The sequence below is a fragment of the Castor canadensis genome, chromosome 9, assembly GCF_047511655.1.
Source record: "Castor canadensis chromosome 9, mCasCan1.hap1v2, whole genome shotgun sequence".
Taxonomy (NCBI): domain Eukaryota; kingdom Metazoa; phylum Chordata; class Mammalia; order Rodentia; family Castoridae; genus Castor; species Castor canadensis.
In genome coordinates, this window is record NC_133394.1 from 103,132,164 (window position 1) to 103,157,958 (window position 25,795).

At 36.1% G+C, this 25,795-nt stretch overlaps 1 protein-coding gene across 14 annotated transcripts in view; it reads left to right on the forward strand.

Annotated features, from left to right (window-relative positions):
* The window catches only part of Epha5 (EPH receptor A5), a 356,875-nt gene that overhangs the window by 260,604 nt on the left and 70,476 nt on the right, over nt 1-25,795 (forward strand). For 8 of the 14 annotated variants that reach the window (XM_074042100.1, XM_074042102.1, XM_074042107.1 and 5 more), the window contains one exon: nt 11,356-11,461. In XM_074042100.1, the coding sequence (XP_073898201.1) occupies nt 11,356-11,461 (106 nt within the window). The remainder of the gene's footprint in view (nt 1-11,355; nt 11,462-25,795) is intronic. The other 6 variants (XM_074042101.1, XM_074042104.1, XM_074042112.1 and 3 more) reach the window with 1 other exon arrangement.

The following is a 25,795-nucleotide window of genomic DNA, read 5'->3' on the forward strand; positions in this document are numbered from 1 at the left end:
GGAAGGTATTGTTACATGCCAGTGTCGAGGGTCCTTGCCTTCATGGACCAGAGAACTGGCTCTTGAGGCAGCTGAATGATGATCCAAAGCCGGTGTATAAAGTAGGATTTATTACAGAGAAAGTAAAGGCTATAGTTAGGGAACTGCAGCAGAGCCCGGAAGCCGGTGGCTTGCTGCACAGGTGAGGGCTGGGGTGTTTTATGGACATTCTAACTCTGGGTTAGGTGGGTTTTTCTCATTGGCCATAGATTCACAGGCTTTCTCAGGTGAACTGGTTTGGTTTGCACCTTTATTGGGGGAGGGGAACAGTCTTGAGAGCATTTTTCTCATCAGCCCTGTGGCAGATGTGTATCTCTCCTTTAGGATGCAGGAAGGCCTCCATCTCCTCAGGATGTAGAAATGATATTGCCCTCCATGGGTGATGGGATGGATACCCATTTATCTATCTTAGGTCATCAAATCCAACAAATCTCCCCTCTGAGACAAGCACCCAACTGCTGTTGGAGAGAGGGGCGATGATGACTCATCAAGCTGCTTCGTGCTGACAATGGGGCACCAGGGGTATAGGGGAGAGAGTACTTGTCTCAGGGGTTGACCCATGTAGGCTTCAGGGGCCCCTAATAGAATGGGATGGAGGGCTCATGCCTAGGCAGAGGTGAGTATTCCTTGACTAAAGCTGGAATTTGATCTGTTGGACCTGTTGAGATATAAATCTGGAGAGAGCATTTATTATACAAGACCCAATTAGGAATATTAGTAGTTGCATAAAAAGGTGTCTGGTAAGGGCTGCATATCTAGGGATCTAGATTTTACAAAATCCTGTTACTCCCAAGAAAGCTCTAAGCTGTTTTATGGTAAGGGGAAGAGGGAAATGGAAGATTGGGTTGATTCCCTCATGACTCAGGGAGTGAGTCTGTCCCTTTAAGAACACACCTAGGTAGGTGACCTGTGGGAGGCAGGGGCTGTCAGGATTTAGGTTAAATGTAACACTTTTGGATAAAAGAGAGTTTTAGCTCATTATTTTATATAAATTGACACTTTTAACTTTGTAAATGTTTATACCATATTTAAAGTTTAGACACCACACAGTTATTAGTGGTCATTTAAGAAACATGAGCAAATACATAAATGAACTCTGATTTAGTAGTACTTAAAGCTTGAGAAGAGCAACAGAAAACACAAGGAATTTTTTTATAAAATCTTTCCCTATAACAGTTTTTTGTAGATGTTACTTAAAGCAGAACAATAATGAGATAAACTTGTTATTTTATAGAAAGAATTTGATTTTAGTTTGACATGACCCTAAAAATCTTTTAGGCAGCTCTTAGATTACAGTCTACTTTAACTTTATCACACACTGTAGCTTTTTGTTATACACTTAAGATTTACTCAGACCTTTATATAATATTTTGAACCCTTTGATGGTTTTCCTTATTCCTCCTCTCCATATCTGGAGCAGTATTTAAGACAAACCCTCTTTATAAAATTGTTTCTCATCCAAAAAAAAAAAATTCCTTTTTTTTTTCCTTTAACTTCTTAAAAAATACACTGAATGCCTATCTATATCCTTTCTACTTGTTTACTTTGTAACTTGTATCTTAAGATTAACTAAGAATTTAAAATATATTATAGGGGCTGGAGCAACTAATTAGTAGCCCTTGTTTTATGATAGGCATAAGGCCTTGTGTCCCTCAGACTTGAGGGGATATTGTTTTTGATGTGAAAACTGTGAGGGATCTTTGAGTTTTATTTGAATAGGGAGGACCGTCCAGGCCACACTGTGGGATATATTTGTTCCTGAAGGAGGGTGCAGCAAAGATAGCTGCCTGGGGGTAGGAGAATTTGAGCTTTTAGTTGAGATAGTAAATTCCATCCTAGCAGAGGCACTAGAGTTTCAGGAACTATGAGGAAAGAGTGACAGAAGAAGAGGTTTCCCCAAGAGCAGACCAGAAGCTGGATAAACTAGCACTCTAGGGGCTGGCCAGATTTGCCCCGAGTGATCACTTTTGTCATTGGACCTGGGACTGGGAGAGAAAGAAAAGACAGAAATGAGCTCCACTGTCTATCAGGAAAATGACCTTTTACTTTTCTGTCATTATGGCTCCTCAACATGGATGCCAAGAAGTGGAGCATGAACAGGAGTCTGGGACCCATCATACCATAGGAGATGGCACCTCACTTTCCATCTGGAGAGGGGGGCACTTAGACCTCCAGTGGTTACCCTTTCAGACAGGGCAGGGTCCCGGTTGGGGGTGGGGCTGTCTCCCGGGCTGTTCCCCCTTTTTGCATTCCCTGTGGAAGTGCCTCTCCTGTCCATAATGGTAGGCCCCAGTTGAGTGGGGCCTTCTCTGAGAGCTGCAATGAGCTCATGGTGTTTGTCTTTTTCCCTCCTTAGTAATATCCCAGTTATAGTATACAGATATGGCTATCTGTATTGATTGGTCCAGTGACTTTTCTCTTTCAGCCACAGGCTGAGTTTTCTACGAATATCTGGAGCTGACTGAGTTAGAAATTTATCTTTGAGGAGAACCTCTCCCACCTGTGACTCTTTGTCCTCTTTGGTATGCTTTCTGATAGTGCCATTAAGATGTTGCAGAAAGGGAAGAGGGTTTTCTTCAGGACTTTGCTGTACTATAGTCACCTGGGAATAGCTTAGAGGTTTGACTTTGGTCCTTTTTAGGCCTTTCACTATGAGATGGATTAAGTGACATTAACACCACTTATCTTTTTTACCATTTTTTTTTTATTTAGCAATGTTGGGGAATTGAACCCAGGACCTTGCACATGTTGGGCAGACACTCTCCCACGGAGCTACTTCCTCAGCCCCAAATATTTTTTTTCTTTTGGCTGTACTGGGATTTGAACTCAAGACTTTGAGCCTGCAAAGTGGCACTGTACTGCTTGAGCCGTATCATCAGCCCCTTTTAGTGTGACTCTGTCAAGGGGACTGCCTGTGCTCCTGTAGGTAGACACATTTATTCCCTCATTTTTAGGTGCCATGGGTATTGGGGCTCATTATAAATGGTAATCATTTTCAACATGAGTGGCCTGGGCCAGAACTCATTGCTTTTCTAATAAAGAAAGAGTTTCGTATTATAGACGCATAATATCCTTTCATGCCAATTTAAAGATTTGGATCACAGAGATAAAGGCTTGGATGTATTAGTCAAGTGGATCACTATAGCTACCCAGATCTTTTTTTATTTCCCTTAGATATGATAACTGGAAGGGGACATAGACTCACCCTCTTCCTACTATTGACTATTGAAGGGGGAAGCACCCATTAAGGGGTTCTGAATATTAGGGTGGCTTAGAAGATAGGGCAGAGGGTGGAGCAGTAGGGGTGGGACTTGTCACTGATAAGGGGCATTTCTGGTCCTTCTTCCTCATGTTTATCCTGTGGCTTACAAAGAATGGCCAACGTTTGAGTATCTAGATAGCAATTGTGGAGCCAATCTGGGTGGTCTTGGAGATAAAAGAAAATTTGTATAAGGGACCTCAGTTTACTTTTTTCCTTTTACAGAAAAGGTCTAATTGGAGTATGGTATTGCAATTTAAGGAACCCTGTGAAGGCCATTTCTCTTGGTCACCTAAGGTATACTGAGGCCAGGACTCAGTACAAAGCTTCCAACATTTCCTTCTATTGTTTTAATAGACAAGCCAGAAGACTGGAAGAGGGCAGATCCTTTCTAGATCCCATCTAGAAAGATGACAACAATAAACTGGGTCAGTTTATTGACCCAGGTCCTGACTGGGATTGGCCTTACCAATGAGTCCAGGAGTCCCTGTCTTGTGACATCCCCACCATCCATGGTCAGGACCAGGGAAAGTCAAGTGGTTGGGTTAGACCACCTGACCAATGCAGTGAGAACAGAAAAAAAAAAACAAAACGCTAGGATCCTGCCTTTTGTCTAACAGCAGGCAGCCTCTTTAATAAAGGCTACCTTTTTAACAAAGGAATACATCATCTGTAAAGTTAGAGAAGGGCATTCAGAGGGTATCCCCGGGCAATAACAGTACCATAAGGGATGACCAGTGCTAATATTTGGAGGGAAAATTTATGCTGAGGCCAAAAGTATAGGAAATTTTAAATGAGAAGTTTAGAGACCACAGTAATGTCCCTTTTGCTATTTCTGTATTGTAACCTTGAGATAACAATTAGCTTATGAGGGCTGGATTGGTCAGGCCCAATGCGTAAGGTGGGGCTGGGAACTGGGGTTGAGCAAAGCGCCATTGCCGCTTCCCACACCTGGGATGAGCGATCCCATCCTGCAGCCTGTCTCCTCTCCCCCCTTCCTGTGTACGGACGCTGTATGCACACCTGCTCATGTTTATTTTTCCTCTCATCCATTTTGGGGAAGTGGTGGCGAGCTGCAGCCATCACCACATGTGGCTGGCAGCCCAGGATATGCTAGGTCCTCTCTATGGATTCTTTTAGCTATGGCAGGCATCCTGCTGTGCCCAGGAACCAGGATCCCTGTGTATGAGCGCACCTGTTTGCTTTCCCTCCTCCCTTTGTGGGGGCAGAGTTAAGCCATGAGCATGGCAGCTGCAGTTTTTTATAAGGGCTGGTAAACTAGTTGGAATAACTTAAGTCATAACATACCATGCTACAAGTTTTTCATGGGAAGCCAGGATTCCAGTAAGCCCAGGAAGGGGAAGACAAAGATAAAGGACAAGGCAGGACCAGGGAGGGAGCTGAATGGGTGTATTTTCCAAACTCACTGAAGGAAGCCCACAGCTATTTAGAACAAAAGGGTGAGGCCATTCATCCTGAACTGCTTGGGAAAGAAGAAGGAGAGGCTAAGGGTTGGGGGAAAAGAGAGTTTCCAGGCTGAATGCATGAGAGATTATTGGTCATCACTGCTTTCCAGGTTGATCCTGCCCAAAGGCAGTACTGGAGCACTGGAAGCAAGAGGTGACTTCCACTCTTGGGCCATGGTAACCATGAAGGAAAAGTAAGAGATCTGATTGTCTGTTTGCCACGGACATGGCTGGGGGGGTCTGAGATTTAGCTGCCTTTGGCGCCTCAGGGCAGGTCAGGAAGTTGTGTCTCAAGCCTTTGGGTGACACCGGGGAGTGCCCCAGCCAGAACACCTTTAGTGGCTTGAAAACAAACTTTCTTTTCCACTAGCTGTTTTCAGACCTCCCCTTCAGCTGGTCAGATCTTGAAAGAGAGAGTTCGAGTTTAAGGAGAGGAAAAAAGAAAAAGCCTTGGTGCACTGAAGTCAGGTTCCACCCAAGTAGCATTGGCAGTGTGGCATAATCCCTGACCTGGCCTCCGAGTTTCCTCAGATTGCCTGCTGTTCAGCTGTAGTGGGTTCAGAGCTTTTCTTCAGTTTCCCAAGGGAGAAACCCTCATTAACAAGACAGAGGGAGAGGGAGAGAGGGTCGGCCTGAGAGTTCCACCATAGCTAGACAGTGGTGGGGGGGTCTCTCCTGGAAAATAGACTCCACCGGCATGCCAGATGCTCACGGTCACATTCCTAGGCAGTATTTCCCAGTTTGGCTCAACCTATACTGACCTTGGTTCAGAAGAGATTGGGTCCCTTTGTGTGTTGCCAAAATGTTACGTGCCAGTGTCGAGGGTCCTTGCCTTCACAGGCCGGAGAACTGGTTTGTGAGGCAGCTGAATGATGAGCCAAAGCTAGTATATAAAGTAGGATTTATTAGAGAGAGAGGAAAGGCTACAGTTAGGGAACTGCAGAGGAGCCCAGAAGCTGGTGGCTTGGTGCACAGGTGAAGGCTGGGGTTTTTATGGATGATTTAACTCTGGGTTGGGGGGTTTTCTTATTGGCCTTGCTTTTCAAGGGCTTTCTCAGGTGAACTGGTTTGGTTAGCACCTTTACTGGGGGAAGGGAACAATCTTGAGAGCATTTTGCTGATCAGCCCTGTGGCAGATCTGCATCTCTCCTTTAGGATGCAGAAAGGCCTCCATCTCCTCAGGATGCAGAAATGACACTGCCCTCCATGCAGGATGGGATAGTCATCTGCCTTCGATCTCTAGACCAATAGTATTGGCGTTTGAACCCAGGGCTGTGCTTGCTAGGTGGACATTCTACAACTTGCACCATGACCCTAGCCTTTCTAATAGGGTCTCATATTTATGCCCAGGCAGCCTGGATCCTCCTATTTGTGCTTTTGGCATAACTGAGATAGTAGGTGTGCACCACCACAACCAACTTTTATTGGTTGACACAGGTCTTACCAACTTTCTGCCTCGGCTGGCTTCAAACCATGATCATCGTGATCTCTACCTCTTACTACATAGTTAGGATTATAAGCATGAGCCCATTACTTTCTTTATCCACCTCTTACCTATTCGACTCAATCTCTATAACCCTACTTCTGCAATAATGTAATTATATTTTAATTTGAAATTTTATTCAGATAATTATAGATTCACATGAAATTATATGCAATAATACAGAGAATTCACACACCTGTCTTCCCCCGATAACATTTTACTATGTGGTACTGTAATATCACACCCAGGATATTCACATGGATACAATCCAAAAATCTTAAGTACATTATCTTGTACTCCTTTGTACAGGTATGTGTAGAGTTCTGTGTATTAAGTTCTATACAGTTCAGTCACTTGTTTAGTTTCATATATCTACCAAAATATTAAATAATGCAAACATCATGAAGCTCCCACTTGTTGACCTTTTATAACCACGCCCACTGGCTTCCAGAGCTTCTCTTATATTTCATTAGTAATGGCTGGAATCCATTTCTAACAACTCCTATTCCATTAATAATGCCTGGAATCCATTACTTTTTCCTCCATTTCTTATGCGTTGGCATTTGAAAAGTGATTTATGAGTGGAATCGTATTTTATGTGACCTTCAGTTTGGAATTGCTTTTTTCACTCAGCATAATTCCCTGGCAATTTATCTAGGTTGATGTGTGTGTCAAATTTGTTAATTTTTATTATATAGTAGTAGTCCTTGATGTAATTATATCAGTTTGTTTAACCACTCATCTGTTGGAGGATATCTGGTTGCTTCAGTTTTTGCTATTATAACTAAGGGTGCTATGAAGATTCATGTACGTTTTGCATCAAAATTCACTTTCATTTCCCTGGAATGATTTCCCAAAAGTACAATCACTGTGTCATATGGTAATTGCAAAGGTAATTGCAAAGAATTGTGTGAAACTGATGAATATTTTCCAGAGTGGCTGTGTGTCATTGTATAGTCCCTTAAGCTTTGTGAATGATTGAATTTCCCAATATCTCCATCAGTATTTGGTGTTACCATTTTTTATTTATTTGTTTTTTTAATGTGATATTTTGGATAGGTGGGTAGTGACATTTCATTTGATAATTCAAATGCTAGTAGTCTTTCCCTGACAGCTAATAGTGTTTGACATCTTCTCATATGCTATGTGTCTGACTTACTGTTTTAAATTTTCCCACTGACTCCTATTAACTCATATTATTTATCAAATAATAAAACATTATAACTTTGAGTTCTCTTGATTGAGAATGTTAGTAAATGCCTAATAATAGAAAGATCTCAAATTCTAATGAAGCTTTCAAAGGTCTTTAACATCTGTTCCTAACAAATGTTTTCAGTTTTATTGATTCAAATATGTACTTAACTTGAAAAAAGTCTAAAGAATACCCATATAATATGTGTTTACAGCTACTGGTATAAGAAACAATATGATATAAAAATGCAATCCCTTAACATATACTATCTGAAAGTTTCCAGGGATCATGAAAATATTTAATGATTGAATAGGAGAAACACTGCTTTTTAAAGATTATTAATTTTCCTAATTGCTTCAAATGGCTTTTCAGTGTTCTCAAAATATCTCCCAGTTATTCTTCCAAAATTTTATCGTGAACCCACTAATTTTTAAAAAAGACTTTTTAAATTTTTAATAAAGAAATTTTAATAAGAAAATGGAAAACATGAGTGACTAAATGTTCATATCATTAAAGATTATAATTTTAAGAATGATTAGCCATGGTTCATACTAGGCCTAAATATTTTTTTCTACCACTAAAGAATAAGCAACTTTGGGGGGCTGAGATTGAGAAGTTCACACTTTCAGGCCAGCTTGGGTAAATATTTCATGAGTATTCCATTTCCAAAATAAGCACAGTATAGTGGAATGGAGATGTGGTTCAAGTGATAGATAGAGCACCTGCTTCGCAAGTGCCAAGCCCTCAGTTCAAACCCCAGTCCCACCAAAAAAAGTAAAGAAGGAAAAAAAATGTCTGAGACAGTTATCAAATTAGCACTTTAAACCAGAAACATTGGTCAGAGTAAGATTAGAAGGACTTTTCAATGGTAGTGTTCTTCTATAGTGCTATCTATGGAGTCCAATTAATTTTTAATCAGGCAAACATCACCGTAATACTTCTGAATATTTGATGAGTACATAGAAGAGGAAGGAATACTTAAAGCATTACAAACCATACATATTTGAAACAAATAAGTGAGCATTGGATGAAAAGAAGTGATGCATGAGAAAAATTAAGGAAATGTGAAAGTATTTGGTAATTAATGGGCAAGCAGAGGTTAAAAAAGATTCAGTGATAGTTAAAATAAATAAGAGAAAAAAATTTCATTTATGGCATGTTTAGTTGTTGATCTATTTTTCTTAATGTTCTTCGGGGTGGATGTGGTACAGGGTCAATTTTCAAAATGTTTGTTTTCATTTTGCAATAAAATCCAAATAAAAGGGAAATAATCTGTTATAAAAAAACAGTAGAATGATGCTTTGAAGGGAAATAAATATTGGAGATAGAAATATTTGATCCTTCTGACATTTGTTAACTGATGTAAGCTAAACAGAATCTGTTACAGGGAGAGGGAACAAATGGGAGTAAGAAAGAGAGACGAGAAGTGAATAAGTGAGGAGGATTGGAGTATTCATCAAGTTCACTCACAAGATATGGAAAAGAATGTAGAAAATCAAACATAGGAAACAGTCCTTTGGAGAGGGGAACAAAGAAAACAGACTGCTTCATACCACAGGCAACAAGAAGAGTACAATTTTTGAGATATATGTTCCAATGGTCAAATTCATTCTTACAATGCTGTGTAATATGAATGAAGTACTCATTGCATCTAGTAAATATCATGAATACAACTCAAAGGAACAAGAAAAGTTGCCAAAGTTCTGACTTTCAGAAGACGCAGCTGGTTCCATATAACCCAGTCAAGATGCTGACAAATAGAAAATAGTAAAAAGGGTAAACAAAGCAGGAAATAATAAATAGAAAAAATATATCTACTCTGTAAGGCTGTCAGTAGGTAAAACATTATGTTAAGTGATTTATGTTTAGGCTCCCTAATTTTGACAGAAAAATAATGATCCAGAGAAATTATTTCTTTTGAGGAAATGAGATTAAATAATTTTTTACCCATATGTTTACTAAATGTAGGACTTTTTCAAATTCAGATTGAACACCAGTAAGTTCTGGTATTAAAATGTATCTTACCAAAGTATATATCCTTTCAAGGTTGTAAGTAGCAAAGTAACCTACAGAGGAACAAAAAAAAAATCCCTCTTACAGGGATTCGAAGGAGTGAGATCTTGGAAGAGAGAGGAGGGACTTCAACAGTCGAGTTAGGTAAAGCAGAAGGTTACCAGTTTTGGTAGATCAGACTCCTACTTGACCAATCTCTTTTATCTATAAAGTGAGGTGTTTCTACAGTGTGGGAACTAGGAATGGATTAATATAGTGAGAAAATAAGAAACACTCATTACTTGGATGAATATGTTCTGAAATTAATAAGAGAATCAAAGACATTTAAGCAGAAGTTGCAACCTACTCATAGTAATACTGAACTTACATAATATTGAATCAGTTATGCAGGATTCTTTAGAAACAATGTCCCTTGAGAAAGAGATAAAGAGACAAATAAAGAGATACACACAGAGAGAAAAAGAAAAAGAGAGAGAAATAGACAGAGAGGGAAGAAAAACAATGGTACAAGTAATCTGCTATTAGAGATAAATGCAGTAAATCTTGGATGATATTACTGGTGATATTGGTATAGTTTTTCCCTTATCCCATTTATACAGCACACCAGAGACCAACTCTTTATGACAGATTTCAGCATCAGTAAATAGGAGAAACCAGTGTAAAAAGTCATCAAATTGTAATTATTATCATTTCCCATTCACATAAAAAGACACGGTAAAAACAAAACATAGGCATACTGTAAATAATCGTTTTCTTGAAACAAATCAATAGTATTTGATTCTGATGGTGGGTCTGAAGTGGTTGATATTTAGATCAGGGCAGGAAAGTGGTCTAAGAGTGAGTTGATTCTGGGCAGAAAGATTCAAGGACAAGGGAATAGAAAGGGAAATGTAAAATCCAAAACTGTTGACAGACCAAGATCTGGTAAGTGATGGTATAAAACATCACGTAGGAAGCACGTTTATTAGTTTTGATGACATAAAATTTGATATCATGGAGGTAAAGTAAGTAGTACTTACCAAAATGACTACATACTTAAACAAGAAGCTTGCTAGAGATCCTATTGAGACATTTTTGAGAATCTTAGTAAAATTTATTTTGCTTTTTCTGTTCCTTACATAGGTTTATTTATCTACACGAAAGAAAAGTTTTTTTGCTTATTTAGGCATAACTACCTAATCATGTTCATATTTCTCAAATTATAGCCATTGTATTTTAAAATATGAAATGTTTTATCTAAATTCATTCATTTAAGAAGTATTGTGAGTATAATCATATGCAGGCTTCTCAAAGTTTGAAATGTATGTTTTGATAATTTTCAAAGTGATCTTTCTTACAAAATATACTTACTGATTATATTCTACTTGGAATTATGGGGGGTTAGTTATGCTCAAAAGAGTGGTATTGCACTTAACTTCAGTGTCAGAGTCACATTATTTTGGACATTATGTCTATGATTTAAAAAAATCCTTTCAGAGTTAATCAGATTCTTTCCTAGAGACCAGCAGCATCCAAGCTCTAAAAATGTCACATCTCGTATATTTAACACCTTCCTTGTTGATTAAGGTGTTTGAAGTCAATGAGAATGTTCTGTTTTGTCTCTCACACCTTAGATGTATCCTAGATGAATGCTATGCAAACAGTATGCATACATTTTTTATGAAGACAATAAAATAATCAGTGACTTAGTGATGCTTTCGAATTTCTATTTGGAGAGCAAATATTTTCTCCTAAAGATGCCTTTTCAATTACATACTTTTGAGAAGTGATATTGTAGGTAAACCTTAGCCAAATGTGGGTGAATTGCTTAAATCATGAATTGATTACGAACTGTCAAGCAGCTTTTATTTTGAAGGCATATGATCACTTTAACCACAGTTCCATTTTCTGTGTCTCTTATCAGCAGTTGCAGCATCTAGCGATCAAAGCCAGATTCCTATAATTGCTGTGTCGGTGACAGTGGGAGTCATTTTGTTGGCAGTAGTTATTGGCTTCCTCCTCAGTGGAAGGTAAGAAAGGAAGCTGTGATTCTGAGTTTCTACAACTGATCTCTTCCTTACCTTGATCTGTCCATTTGGCTGTTAAGCACATCCCAAAACAAATCAGGAAAGCAATGTTTCAGCAGATAACTTCAATGTATGAAATACTTCTTAAGTTTTATGCTGTCATGCTAGTACTAATCTTTACACACACAATTTCTCTTTTAGATCTCTTTTATGTCAACATGTTCCTGTTCATTCTGTTACTACTATACATGTATTTCTTTTTTGATATAGCTTATTTCTAATTCCGAAAATTTTCCCTATCAAAAATGTGTATCATTGCCTGCTTCAATTTTAGTTACTACTTGGGAAAACCTTTGTGTCTCTTGGACTTTTGATAACTAGGACTAATAATTCTACAAAGCATACATTCTAGCAAATAATCATTATGGAAAATATGCAAACCTTTTCAATGACTGCTTTTATTTTCAGCTTCTGAATGATTTCAATAAGAATACACCAATTATGGTACATACTGAAAGAAAGTATTTTGTTCAATACTCTATCAACACTGATTTGATTATATGTACTACATATCTATATTTTTCATTTTGAAAATAAAAGATAGAGTCCCAATAAGAAGTTTTATAGAGGTGTTTTCAGATATTGAGCTGAACATAATCGATCTTCCTAAAAAATTATAAATAAATAAATACTATTCCTTATTCCTATAACAAATAAAATTTTGTATTTCCATATTTTTATCCAGGGATATTCAGTAATGAGAGCTATTCATTTGAAATTTTTAGTGATGGTAGACCATTATAGAAAACTTAGTGAAAGTCTTCATGGAAGATTGATAAAAATGAAAATGTACTGTAGGGTCCCCATCAAAATTAGGAAGTCAATTTATTCCTATTGATTTGCTACTCTTCTACACACTTAGTATTGTCTTTTCACTCCTCATTCAACACACAAAACTGTACAGAATCAGGCACTTTTCATTATATAATACATTGTTTTCTAAAAATTTATGACTATAGTGTTAAGTTACAAGGAAACATTTTACTTTCATAAAATATTGCTATTCCCTTTGAACATTATTTCTCTTTGTATAAGAAAATCTATTCCTTCTAGTTTTTGTTCATTTAAGAGTGCTTAAAGTTTCTGAAGAATGTATGTTATTGCAATCCATTTCTTACTTTTAATGTTAGAATAGTAGTTATGCATTATAGACTTTTTAGCTGTGAGGAAGTTTATACTCTGTTGAGGGCTATTAAGCCCAACCCAATCCAGGGTGCTTGATACCTCATGCACCACTCATCCTCTCTCTGAAGTCACTTGAGGAGAAAGCTCAACCAGCATCCCTACTTTCTGGAAGATAAGCCAATTTCACCAGTCCTATCAAAAAAAGCTTTTCAGTTGAAAGAATAAAACATTTCACCAAAAAACATCAGAGTCTTTAATTTCTATAAGCAATTTTTTTGTGTGAAATTTTTATTATTGTATGTTGTTCAAAATGCATTTTTAGATTGTACAGGACATTTTTCATATGATAGAAATGTCTTTGGCTATTGTGTTTTATTTAAAATTATTTTGTGCTTGAACTATGCACATGTACTTATCCAAAAGCTAACTTATATGATTCTTGAAAGACTTTCTATTTCATTTAAGGCATTGAACTTTGCAATTTGTGTCTGCACTCAATCTTACCCATTCTGTAGTATCTGGATTGTCCTGAATTGACTCAGTTAAGATTTGTCAAAGAGACAAACAAAAATAAATTAATGAAGAAATGTGGCCAAACTCTAACAGAAATTTGGGAATCAGTATTATAATTTTACATGTTGAATTCTATATGTTTCTCTCTCTCTTTACCAAAATAACATACACACAAATATGACACTAAATATTACCTTCTGACTTTGAACTAACTCACTTTCATTTTTTTATTTTAATATCTTGAATAAGATATTATAACCCAATATCCTAGGTAAAACATCTTCATGGAAAATAGTGTGGCTTCTCAATAATAAAATAGATAATTTTATTTTGATATATTACAAAATATTAATATTCTTTGTATATAATATTCATTGACAATTTAGATCATCATTTGGGTCCAGGAAAAAATATACCCTGAAAATCCATATGCATTGACACTATGTATTTTATTCTGACCAAAAAATACTGTTTCAAATCATGACATACTGAATCTTATAGGATTGATGTATTTCAAAGAAAGAAAATCAACATTTTTATTCTTACAAATACTTAAGGATGAAAAAAGAAATGAAATACAGAGATTGTCTGATTTTTTCATGCTTAAATTTATTATGCCTAAATCTTTTAGAATCTCCCTTCCTAGACAGAGTTTAAAATAAAAATGGGCATGTATCAATCAAAGAAAAAAGTCTCATTTAAAACATGCCAAAGTAATCATTGATTTAAAAGGTGTTGTGTAACCTATAAGGCATTTACACTCTTTTCATTACTTTCTCATTAATCTTTATATGTTTTTCCCCCCATGGGTTTGCAAACAATCAAACCTCTCATTATGAACAATATATATTGTAATATTTTAATCTTTCACTTTTCTTGCTAGTTAAACATTGGTAACTTCCTGATATGCTAATTGTGTGCTTTTTCCTGGTATATGTACTATTTTATGGATATAAATTGTTCAAGTTTTTCATCAGATTTTTATCTTCATGCTCTTGTAGGTAAACATTTGAGAAAATCTTTCACTGCTGCACATTTAGTGTAACATACAACTCAAATTAATAGGATTCATTGTTGTAGACAATATGAAGTAAAGCTTTTAATGTCTAGATGTGATTTCATCTTTGAATATTATTCTGTATGTTTTTCTTTCTATATATGACTTTATGGATTAAATAACTTTGATATGTGTTTTTGATCCCTCATAATTATATGTTCATGAATGTAATTACATCTCAAGAAAATTTCTGAGCTTTATTTTTATTTTAATCAATTCCATATGTGCACTTGGAGGTAAGACACACAACATCCTGTATTCCCAGATATGTCCACAAATGCTCTTGGGTGTAAACACAAAAAACTTTAAGTTTTTGCCAATTTTGAAAATGGGAAACAAAAAACAGAAGAGTTCCAAAGAGTTAGAAGGATTCCTTTTTTGCTTGGCCTTGGGATATGATTTTAAGGCTATCTATATATGACTTTCCTGCTATGATGTTTCTAACATGGTAAACTTAATCTGAGAAGTGGCTTAATGCTTTTAAAAAAAGGTTGTATTCTGGGCAAAAGTTTGTCCTGGTCATGTTGAAATTCTGTGCCTGGTCTTACTCTGCTAAATCCTATTTCTGTCTGTCTCCCATTAAACAACTGAAACTCAATCCATTTGAAATGTGTCATAGTTTCCTGAGGAAAAAAGTTTCAGAAACAAACATTGTATTTGGAGACTATCATATTAGAATTAACACACTGGGACCATGTCAGAAACATGGAGAAACAAGTAGTTTGATATAAAACACTGCTTTAGGAGTTTTGTTGTTGTTATTATTGCTACTTGAAAATAATACTAAGAATTGGTCATTTTTAATTATTTTCAAGTTCCCTAAAGTATAACCTCTTGTGATATATTCTTCACAATTATCCATTAAAAGAATTTATTGAGCACTTATCAATACTAAGATATGTCCTATGCATGTGAAATAATAAGACAATGTCCTCTCGTCAAATTGTTTTCACTTTTAATAGCCTGATAAGTATGCAGAATTTCATAAAGCAGAATTAAAATGGGTATAAAGACAGAAGTTTTACAACATAATTGGAATTAGTATTTTTTTTAGACTGAAAGGATGATTTGATTCATTAATTTGAGTTCTTACTGCATTCTTGGCACAATTTGTATGTTAGAAAAAACAATACTTTCAGAATAAAATTCTTTAGACTTAAAAACTTTTTGCATGCTTATGGAGACAAATAATTAGTCAGATGTTTTGAATGCAACTGTTTTATTTAGACAACTGCCAGAGGTCTGTTTATATCTGAGATTAAATCATAGTAATTTTTTAAACAAGTACTTTTTAAGCATCTGATTTATTCTAAAGCCTTCAAAAGAAACTTTTTGCCTAATGCAAACACCAGGATAATGATATTGGCAATAATAAATATAACGTCATCTATATATGACCTACTACCAGGTACCATTTTAAGGATTTTACTTGTAATATTTCACAATGACAACCTACTTCAGTACTAATTCTAGGTCTAATTTATAGTTGACAAAATTATCTTCTTCATGTTCTTTGAATTTTGTAAGAATGTTCCTGCCATAAGACTTTTTCAGTACTCTTCCTTTTGCCTAACTCTCCTTTACCCCAGAGAACTTCATAGATTCCTCCTTATTTCTTCCAAATCTTTGCTCAATCTAATTCTCTCAATTGCACAGCAGTTGATTCCTTCTTCTGCACACCACAGTTATTTTTCTAAACATGTGTCTTTTACTGACTTTTGGTCCATCTCCTAAACTAGAAGGCACAGGATTATAGGCAGGGGATTTTTGTTTCTGCTTTGGTTCCCACCTTTTACACCCTGAAAAAATGTACAGACCATACAGAGAGATAGTGAAGACTGCACTTGAATCCCACTCTGACTTTAGGGCTTTGTTTGAATCCTATCTGATTTGAAGTCATTTACATTGTGAATTCTTGTGTGTGAAATCTCTGAATCACTATTGTTAAAAATGACATTAACATTTAAAAACTTTTAAAGAATGAATCTTAGAATTGTATCTTAGTGGAGTCTCCCTTGCCCCTCACTGGAAAATTATACTTTAAAAATCGTATTTATTCTAAAATCACAAACATCAAACATCATCAATTTCATGATTATTCCTTATTTTGTGAAAATGAGTTAATTTCACTCTGTGTATCTTAAAACTTTTCCCTGATAAATACATGCTCATCTTGAACACAAAGATCATAGTGTAAGGTTCAGTAAAAATTTAATGACAGTATGAATAGAGCAGTGAAGCAGGGATTGAATACATAAAAACATGCTTCAAACTACCTTCCTGCATTATCAATAAGTGCTTTTAACCTGGATTTATTTTGTTGCAAATGACAGAAGGCAAATCCAAAAGACTCAGTCCAAAAAAAAAAAAGGTATATCTTGTAGCTGAAAAGCACCATAGACTAAAAAACAAAATACAAAGATATAAAATGTATGTACTGATGCATCCAGGTGTTAAAACGAGGTCTGCTATTCAATTTGAGACATGACTAAGGAAAGTTCTAGCACCACACAGTATTTAAAGGTGCTGAAAAACTGAAGCTAGTGAATAGATCCAGGGACACTCCAATATTGAGAAGTATGGTGAAGGAGAAAGATGGAGCTAAAAACCCTAAAGAGTGAACCATGAGGTTACAACAGAAAAAAAACTCTTTGGATCACAGAAGGATGAATGGTCACTGTATTGAACTGAACGCTGTCTTCAGAGCTCTTACCCTTCACGTTTAGAGCACACAGGGCATAAGATCTGACAGAAACTTTATACCCTGTTTGGAGTAAATCAATAAATATCACACTGTACCCTTAACTAAGTAGAGGATGGAGAAATTACTCTATAATTCATGTCTCAGCCTAGCAGGAGCTCATGCTGGAAACTGAAAAAAAAGCAAATGAGCTGAGAATGAGGAAGAAGAATTTCACTTTGCCTTTTCACATCTGCATTGAACAAGATTCCTACTGCTTCTCAATATTTAAACCTTGGCCACATGTCAAGAACCATATCAACCAGTCTTCCCATCAATAAGGCTTTGTCAGTCCTTTTACCCAAAGCATTGTCTTTTTCTACTGAAGTCGTAGAACAAGATATGAGGATTTCTCATGTAATTTAACACTTTCAACAACAAATTATAGGACACTGAATAAATATCTTCTCTCTTCTGTTCACCAGTAAGTATTTAGAAGATAAAGACTTCTGTGGCTCTCCCATATTACTTAATTGAACGAATACCTCATAAATTGTAAAATTAAAGATGAGTTGTGCATTAATCTCCTTTTGAAACGCTGAGTCCATTTTCCTTTATTAGTAATGAGAGTTTGGAAAATGAAAAGAGTTATGTTAGTAACCCTAACTTGAGCAAAATAGAATTTCCCACTCATCAATGTTTGCTTCCTAAATAATAAAATTATTGGTGCTGCTGGGAGCCAGTGCTCATGCCTGTAATCCTAGCTACTCAGGAGGCAGAGATCAGGAGGATTACAGTTCAAAGCCAGTCCAGGCAAATAGTTCATGAGACCCTATCTCGAAAAAACCAATCACAAACATAGGGCTGGTGGAGTGGCTCAGGTGAAGACCCTAAGTTTAAACCCCAGCACCACAAAAAAAAAAGAAAAAAATTATTGGTTTCATCACAAAATGAATGCAGTGATTTCAAGAATTATTATATACGAGTTCAGATATTTCCCCAGTAAATCTTGGGCTGGTTCAGTTTTTTAGGTGATAGAATACCTCACCTCCTTAACAAGCTTCAGGCCCTTAGTTCAAACTCCAGTATTGAAAAAATAATAAAAGCAAATCTCTATAATCAAGAGGCTGAGGCAAAAGGATCATGAGTTTGAATCAAGCCTGGACTGCATAGCAACACCCTGTCTCAAAAAAAAAAAAAAAAAAAAAAACCCAAAACAAAAACAAGTCAGTGCTCTATGAATTAATACCATTGATTTGCAATAATGCAAATTATTTTAGTAAAGAATCTTGAGACGCTTGCTTTGATTTCACCTAGTATAAAACAAAAGGCAAGACAAAAGTCTAAACCATGAACAAAACACCTTTGTCTAAGCTTTGTTCATCCAAAGTTCCATTTCTATAATAATGTGACCCCCATCTGAATCAGAGAGCAGAATGGAGTGCCAAAAGATGCTGGCCTCTGGAGGAAGACCCTGCTAGATTTCTGGGAATTTTACCACATCTCTAGGAGGCCACAATAACACAGGCACTCATGGGAACCTGATATCCAGCCCAACAGTGAAAATCAATAGCACTTCTTTATGCCAAAATCAGAATGCCTATTCAACAAAAAAGTAGCTAATATCCTGATCCATGCCTAGTATACTCATTGCTGAGAAATGAAGTGTTCTAAATGATTTTGAAAACCAGGTAAAAGCTACATTTGTTTAAGATCTGTGCTCTAAAATATCTTACATGAACCCAGAAACAAAGAAATGCTTCCAATAGATAAGCAACTCAGTCTCAAAAAGCTAAATTCTTTGTGATGCCATGTGGAGCTAATGCTGTGATAGTTATAGTCCTATAAGGCATGTTAGATTTTAATTTTCTTGCTTACCAAATTCCTTTTCTGTCACTCCTTTTTTCTCTATTTCTTACTCTTCTATATTTTAATCTCACAGAAAAAAATGACATACTTTTATGTATTAGATCTTTGCTGAGCATTTGTTTACAATGTTTTATGCACATTGTTCCACTCCCTTGAAATCACTTGTATTATAGATAGCAGCTTCACTTGATTTTAGTTGTCATTGTGAGGCTTTTTCCCTGCTGATTTTTGTTTGTTTGTTAATTGTTTTTGTGGTAATGGCCTGTTATCTTTTCTTCCTGTTTGTAATTTAGTGTTGGCATCCAAATGTCCATAATAATCTTTGTTTGTTGAGTTGTTACTCTGTGTTCTTTCACACAAACCTCAATCAGATGTGGTCAAAAAAGGAAACATAGATGAAGCTCAAGAAAACAAAGTTAATTAATACAGTTCCTAGAAACAGAGAGCACAGCATGTCCTGAAGGACCTTAGGGAATACCATGTTGTGACCAGGAGGCAGAAGATATGAAAGTCTAAGCTAGAGCCTTTATTAACGATTTCTGTGGGAAAGGAAAGGCAGGGAGGTCAAATGGTTTAGAACTGGAAAGTATGAGTAATTTTGGCAGATGTTTGGAATATATGTGATGTCTCTACTTAACCTTGATTCTTGCCACAGAATGATTAAAACAAAGGAATATTGCCTCTCAGGTCTACAGGACAAATTGAGTTTGTATGGCTCTAGACTGGTAAATTTTCATATAAAGTCATGCTCCAGGATCAGCCTTTTGTTATTTGTAAGAATTGGCTAGCACTTGGAGGGGCAGTCTCTCCACAACCAGAAAGGTTTCATTTAATATTTCAAAATATCATAATGTATACAATTAAAAATATGTAAATAATGCAGTTCTCTTGGGCCATAACTGTAAAGCAAGAAATATAAGGAATGCAGGTGGAAGGTTATGGTAGGATTTGCTTATTTGTTCATTTTCTTATCATTTTGTTTGTTTTATCTTTTTCTTCTACTCCTACATCCATCCTAGTAAGCAAGATACCCCATCTGACAAGTTCTTTCTGACCCCATGTCAGAGAAAGCCTCTGTTGCTCAGGTTTTCTGAGGCTGTTTTCAGAACTTTACAATTCCTCTTTAGAATGCCTCCAGATTGACCATTTCATTGGATTCATAAACTCCCATGTCTCTCACAGACATCTCTTGCCTACTTCCAAGAGTACTTACTTCATGCCTCTGATGTCGAGGAATTATTATGAGTGTGATATGTCAGAAATACAGGTAGACACATTTGTATCACTTTACAATATCAGGATTTGTGGAATAAAAAATTTACAAGCTACATCAATGTTTCACTTAAGAGCCACAACCATTAGAAATCATAGGTTCATTTATTCTATTCCTTTTTCCCCTTTATTTTATTATTGTTGTTGTTATACCTGGGGCACAATGTGAAATTTTATAAAGTTTATACGATATATTATTGTTGCATTCATCCCCTCCTCCATTCTCCCATATTCCCCCCCATTCCAGAATAGTTTGAACAGGTCTCATTTTTCCATTTACATAACATTTCCACCATATTCAGCCTCCTACATGCTTCCCTTTTATCCTCCCCTCCCACTGGTACCAAATACCCAGACAGGACCTATCCTGCCTTCCTGTTCTGTTTTTGTAAAAAACAAATGACATTTTTGTTTGTTTAAGGTAACTAACTATACAGGATGTTTCATTGTAACATTTCCATGTTTATATGAATTATAATCTGAATTGGTTCATCCCCTCTATTTTTCTCCTTTCAACCTAAGTCCCCCTTCTTATGGTGATTTCAATAAATTTTAAAATCCTGTATTCATTCTTGTGTAGGAAGTACATCAACCACATTCATCTTCTAAACTTCCTTCTTTTATGCTCCCTCTCTCATATGTGACCTCTTCTTAGCATGACCTGTTTTTCACAGTATTGCTTATATTTGTATGAGGTCTATATTCCACGTACTAGAGAAAACAAGCAGCTTTTGGCCTTCTGATCCTGGGTAACTTCACTTAAGATGACATTCTCCAGTTCAGTCCATTTACCTGAAAATGACAAAATTTCATTCTTTGTGGCTGAGTAAAATTATAGTGTATATAAATACCACATTTTCTTAATCCATTCATCAGTAGTGGGTCATCTTGGCTTTTGGCTTAGATTAGCTATTGTGAATAGTGCTGCAATAAACATGGATGTGCAGGTGCCTTTATTATAACCTGATGTGTATTTCTTCATGCATATCCCTAGGAGGGGTATTGCTGTATCATATGGCAGTTTTATTTTTAGATTTTTGAGGAGCCTCCATACTGTTTTCCACAGTGGTTTTACTAATTTACTTTCCTACCAACAGTGTTTGATGGTGCCTTCTCACATCCTTGCCAATATTTGTTGTTGTTTGCATTCTTGAAGATAGTCATTCTAACAGGACTGAAATGGAATCTTAACATGGTTTTGATTTGCATTTCCTTTATGACCAGGGACATTGAGCATTTTTTCAAATGTTTTTTGGCCATTTGGACTTCTTCCTTTGAAAAAGCTCAGTTCTGTACATTTGTCTATTTCTTCAGTGGGTCATTGATTTTTTAGGGGAATTTTGTTCTCTGAGCTCCCTGTATATTTTGGGTATTAATCTCTTGTCAGATGTATAACTTGGCAAAGACTTTCTCCTTTTATTCTATTCTTAATTATCAATATTAACTCCTATATCATATACTATACTTTACAGAATTATATACACATAAATCCAAGCATACACACACACTTATACACACATTATATATATATAATATATATATATATATTGCATATATATTTAATTGCTGAATGCCTAAGAAAGGTTTAAACAAGATATATTTCAAACAAGCCCTACTAAAGGCAAGAGCAGACAGATGATGCAGATGCTAAGACAGTTCCTACATGTTAGATAAGATATTAACCCAAGTCACAGAGTTGTTCTGGTGAAAGCCTGGTTTGAGGCACATAGCTGGTTCCAGGCATAGAGGTTGTCCCAGGCATAGAGCTAGATCAGGCTTACTAGGTCCAAAAATATAGTAATACATGTGGGCAATATCAAGCAGGAGGAGTTCAGTGAGCTGAAGCCCTAGGGACAGAGTCAGGAGTTCACTGTATGTAGTTCCTGTAGTACATGCACTGGATGATGTGATGACATGTCTGTGGGTGCCACCATGCCCTAGTGTTAGCTGTTCCTACTTTTATATGATCCAGATGAGAGGGCTACATCATCTTTGTTCTGATGTGTTCATTAAATTCTTGGGCCTGAATTTTCTGATATGGTTTTGATACACCTATGCCTGCATATATTTTCAACTTAATTTAATATGTTCACAGTTGGTAATATTTTATTTGCATAAATAAGTTATTTGGCATTCTGTGTCTCATGGTTTGTATTGGACAGGTGGTTGTTGTTTACTTGCACAAACAAGAGTTTTGTAGAGAAACTCTACCTTAGCATTTACACTCAGAATGGAACAAACTGCTGTTTTTATAAAATGGAGTCACTCAGGGCAAGGCACAAGTAGAAAGCTAACATCCATTACAACATAGAGTAATTTAGAGCATAGCACAGTCTGATCTCCACACAAGAATCCTAGTGTTTATTTTACACTGCTTCTTCCATTTCATTTAATTTTTTCAAAGCACATTTAGTAGTGTTTGGTAAAATTTGACTATATCTATAGAAGATTTACAGGTCTTGCTGGCATTAAAAAAATCCATATTGAGTATCAACTGAAGTCATACATCATTCATTGTTTACTATTTTAACTTAATTTTTAACACTTTCACATTTAATATGAAAATAGTGGTTTCAAAATATGGACAAATATTATAAATATAAATGACAATCATAGCATACAATTACAGATTAGAGAGTTGAACACACATTTTTAAAGACAAGTAAGCATATCAGATGAAGTCAAAAACTTTCTATGCTAGCTGGACACCAATGGCTCAGACTTGTAATCCTAGCAACAGTAACATGGGAAGCTGAGATTGGGAGGATCATGGTTCAAGTCCAACCCTTACAAATATTTCATAAGACCCCATTTCCAAAATAGTCAGAGTGAAAATGGACGGGAGGTGTAGCTCACGTGGTAGAGCATCTGCTTCACAAGCATTAAGCCCTGAATTCAAACTTTAGTTCCGCCAAAAAAAAATGCTTCCTATTATAAAATATTTTTAGATGTACTTGAATCTTATCATAAATTCTCAGAATGAACTTTATTCTTTTTTTTTTGGAAAATGAGTGCTCTTGTATTGTGGTCATACAAGTTTGTGAATGGACATATGGCTAGTACTTCAATAAACATGTAAAGAATAATCAGAGATTTTATGCATTAGAAGTATAAAATATTACATGTTTTACAAGTGCTTGAAGAAGAATTATATGAAGGAGTTATAGAACCTATTATGTCACTGAATAATATGAGGGAGACACTCACAGAAGTGGACGGGGAAGGAGTTCCAGGCTCCTCAGATCTGTCTTCTCAGCATCTAAGGGCTTCTCCTCCTGTGCTGTACCCTTGTAATATATGGAGCTGATCATCCCCTGGTGTTTCCACCTCTCATCCAGAGGTTATGATCTTACCCCTTGCTATCCGGTGCCCTACAGAGTTTCTGTGATCCCTTGGTGGTCACTGTGGTATCAAGCACAGGTCCTGAGACACTCTGGGGCTCATTTCCAGGTACTCTGAATTTATCCACAGGACTTACCAAGAGTTGAGAATATGTTTTGGAGTTAAAGTACACAGAATTGTTTCCTGCTCATATCCTATGGCATTTTATCTACATGTGCAGGCGGCCTGGCTTCCTAGGTGGTTCCTGAGGTGCATTTGTGGTATCTCCAGCTGTAGGGAGATTGAGAGACCCAGGCACCCTCTATTTCCAGAAGTCCATCTTCCTTTTGTGCTAATGTCACAACCTGGCACATCTGCTGCTCTTGGCTTAGATGTGTTTCCTAAAATGGAAACCTGGGTTTTTGAAAAATCAACCCAAATTCCCCTTGTTCCAGTGGAGACATAAATTCCATAGGATGATTTTTCAACCTCAGTGATACCATCTGCATTTTCTTTCACAAGGCACTTTTTCTAAAAATGCATAATGTGAAAATCTAGTCCATCCTTGGTATTCCTCTCACTTAAACGTGAGAACTAAAACATTCTAGGAACAGACTTCATTAGATGTACCAGACCACAGTGCTTTATTTCTAAAGATACCGAGTTCAGTAAAACTATTTAACCAGCACAGACATGAAATATTTATAATAATTATTCTGAGTTTCATAGTTTGCTACAAATTGTTGGGAAATTCCAATCTGTAGACCAAATCATCCTCAGAAAATTTATCAGATGAAAAGATGATCCAAAAATTTAACAGGACATTATCAAATCAACATGAATTCAATGTTTACATATATTTTAAACACATTTACATATAAATTTCAAAAGTACAGAGGTATTTTAATTCAAAATTGTATACTTATATTACATGCATAATTATAACACATAGAAACCTCTTGACAATTTGTTTGATATAAATATCTGATGTTTTCCGACTTATTCTACCACACTTGTTTTAAATATGCATCTTGTGTTCTGCTCAATTGTCCTCTTCTCTAGCAATTTGGAATTTTGTTGGGCCGGGGTAAAGATGGCATTTCCTGGATTCAAAATAATTGATAATTAAGCACTCCAAACCTGCGCTAGTACATTCTGCTTTCCAGCCTCATTAGGAAAATAATGACTGTCGATTCTACGTAAATGTCTATTTTACTACCCAGTGTATTTTCAGTCTAAACCTCAAATCTTCTAAATATTCATAAAAAAATTGAAATAGGGAAAAGGTCCTTCTGTATACCCAAATATCTGAGTGGAACCTGCTTAGCTTAGCCTAATTGTTCTTATTACTTTTTAAATCCAGGATTACTAGATCCTGTTCTGCCATCTCCAGTTTAAAAGTCTATCAGGGAACGATCTTAGTCCATCATATGACCCAAAGGAAAAAGTCATTATCAATTCTCCTATTTACCTACCATTGCATTGTATCCTCTTAGACTCCAAATATAGTATTCAGATTGCAACAAAAATGTTGGCTCTGTTTCAAACACATCTTTGAAGGTAAGAGTAATTGCTACCTCTGTAAATGAGCTCCTGAGTCTGACATGACCAGTTCTTCTGGCTGCTTCTTTTTCCTGTAAACTTACCTTTCCAATAATTTTCCATCAGTTTTTAACATTGCATTTTACAAATGTGACATAACTAACTTCTTTCTAGTTCCTATTTTATTTAAGTATTCATCTCTTAATTTTCTGATCTTTAAAAATCATAAAGAACATACAAGGGAAAATATTGAAAGAAAATTAACCATATTTATAACATCAAAGGCAATCAATTTTAACATTTCATCACATATATTTAAGAAATATTTATATATATAATTTAGTATTTTTTCTTTTTCTTTGACTTAACATTGTAATGAAATTTTTTGATGTGTTAGTTCTTTTCAGCACTGTGAAAAATTACCTGAAAGATAAAACAATGGAAAGATGGAAAGATTTATTTTGGCTTATGGTTCCAGTCCATCAGTCCATTGTTGGCTGCCTTTCTTGCCATGAGCCTGTGGTGAGGCAGAAGGTCATGATGGAGGGACATAGCAGAGGAAATTGTCTCAATCTCGTGAAAATGAGCAAGCAGAGTGGGGATCAGAGACTAGATACATTCTTCAAAGCATGCCCCCAGTGACCTTTCCTCCAACTAGGTCCCACCTCTTAACAGCACATTCAGCTATGAACTCATAAGTGTATTATCCTATCATGAGGTTAATTTTAAGCCCTTAATTACCTAATCACTTCCCTAAAGTGCCTCAGATGATAACTAAGCCTTTAACACATGAGCCTTTATGGGAATATTTCATATCTAAATCATAACACTCAACAAATTAAAAATGTTCTTAAAGCAAAAATATAAAACCTGCTTGGTATTCTGGTGTGTAATTTTC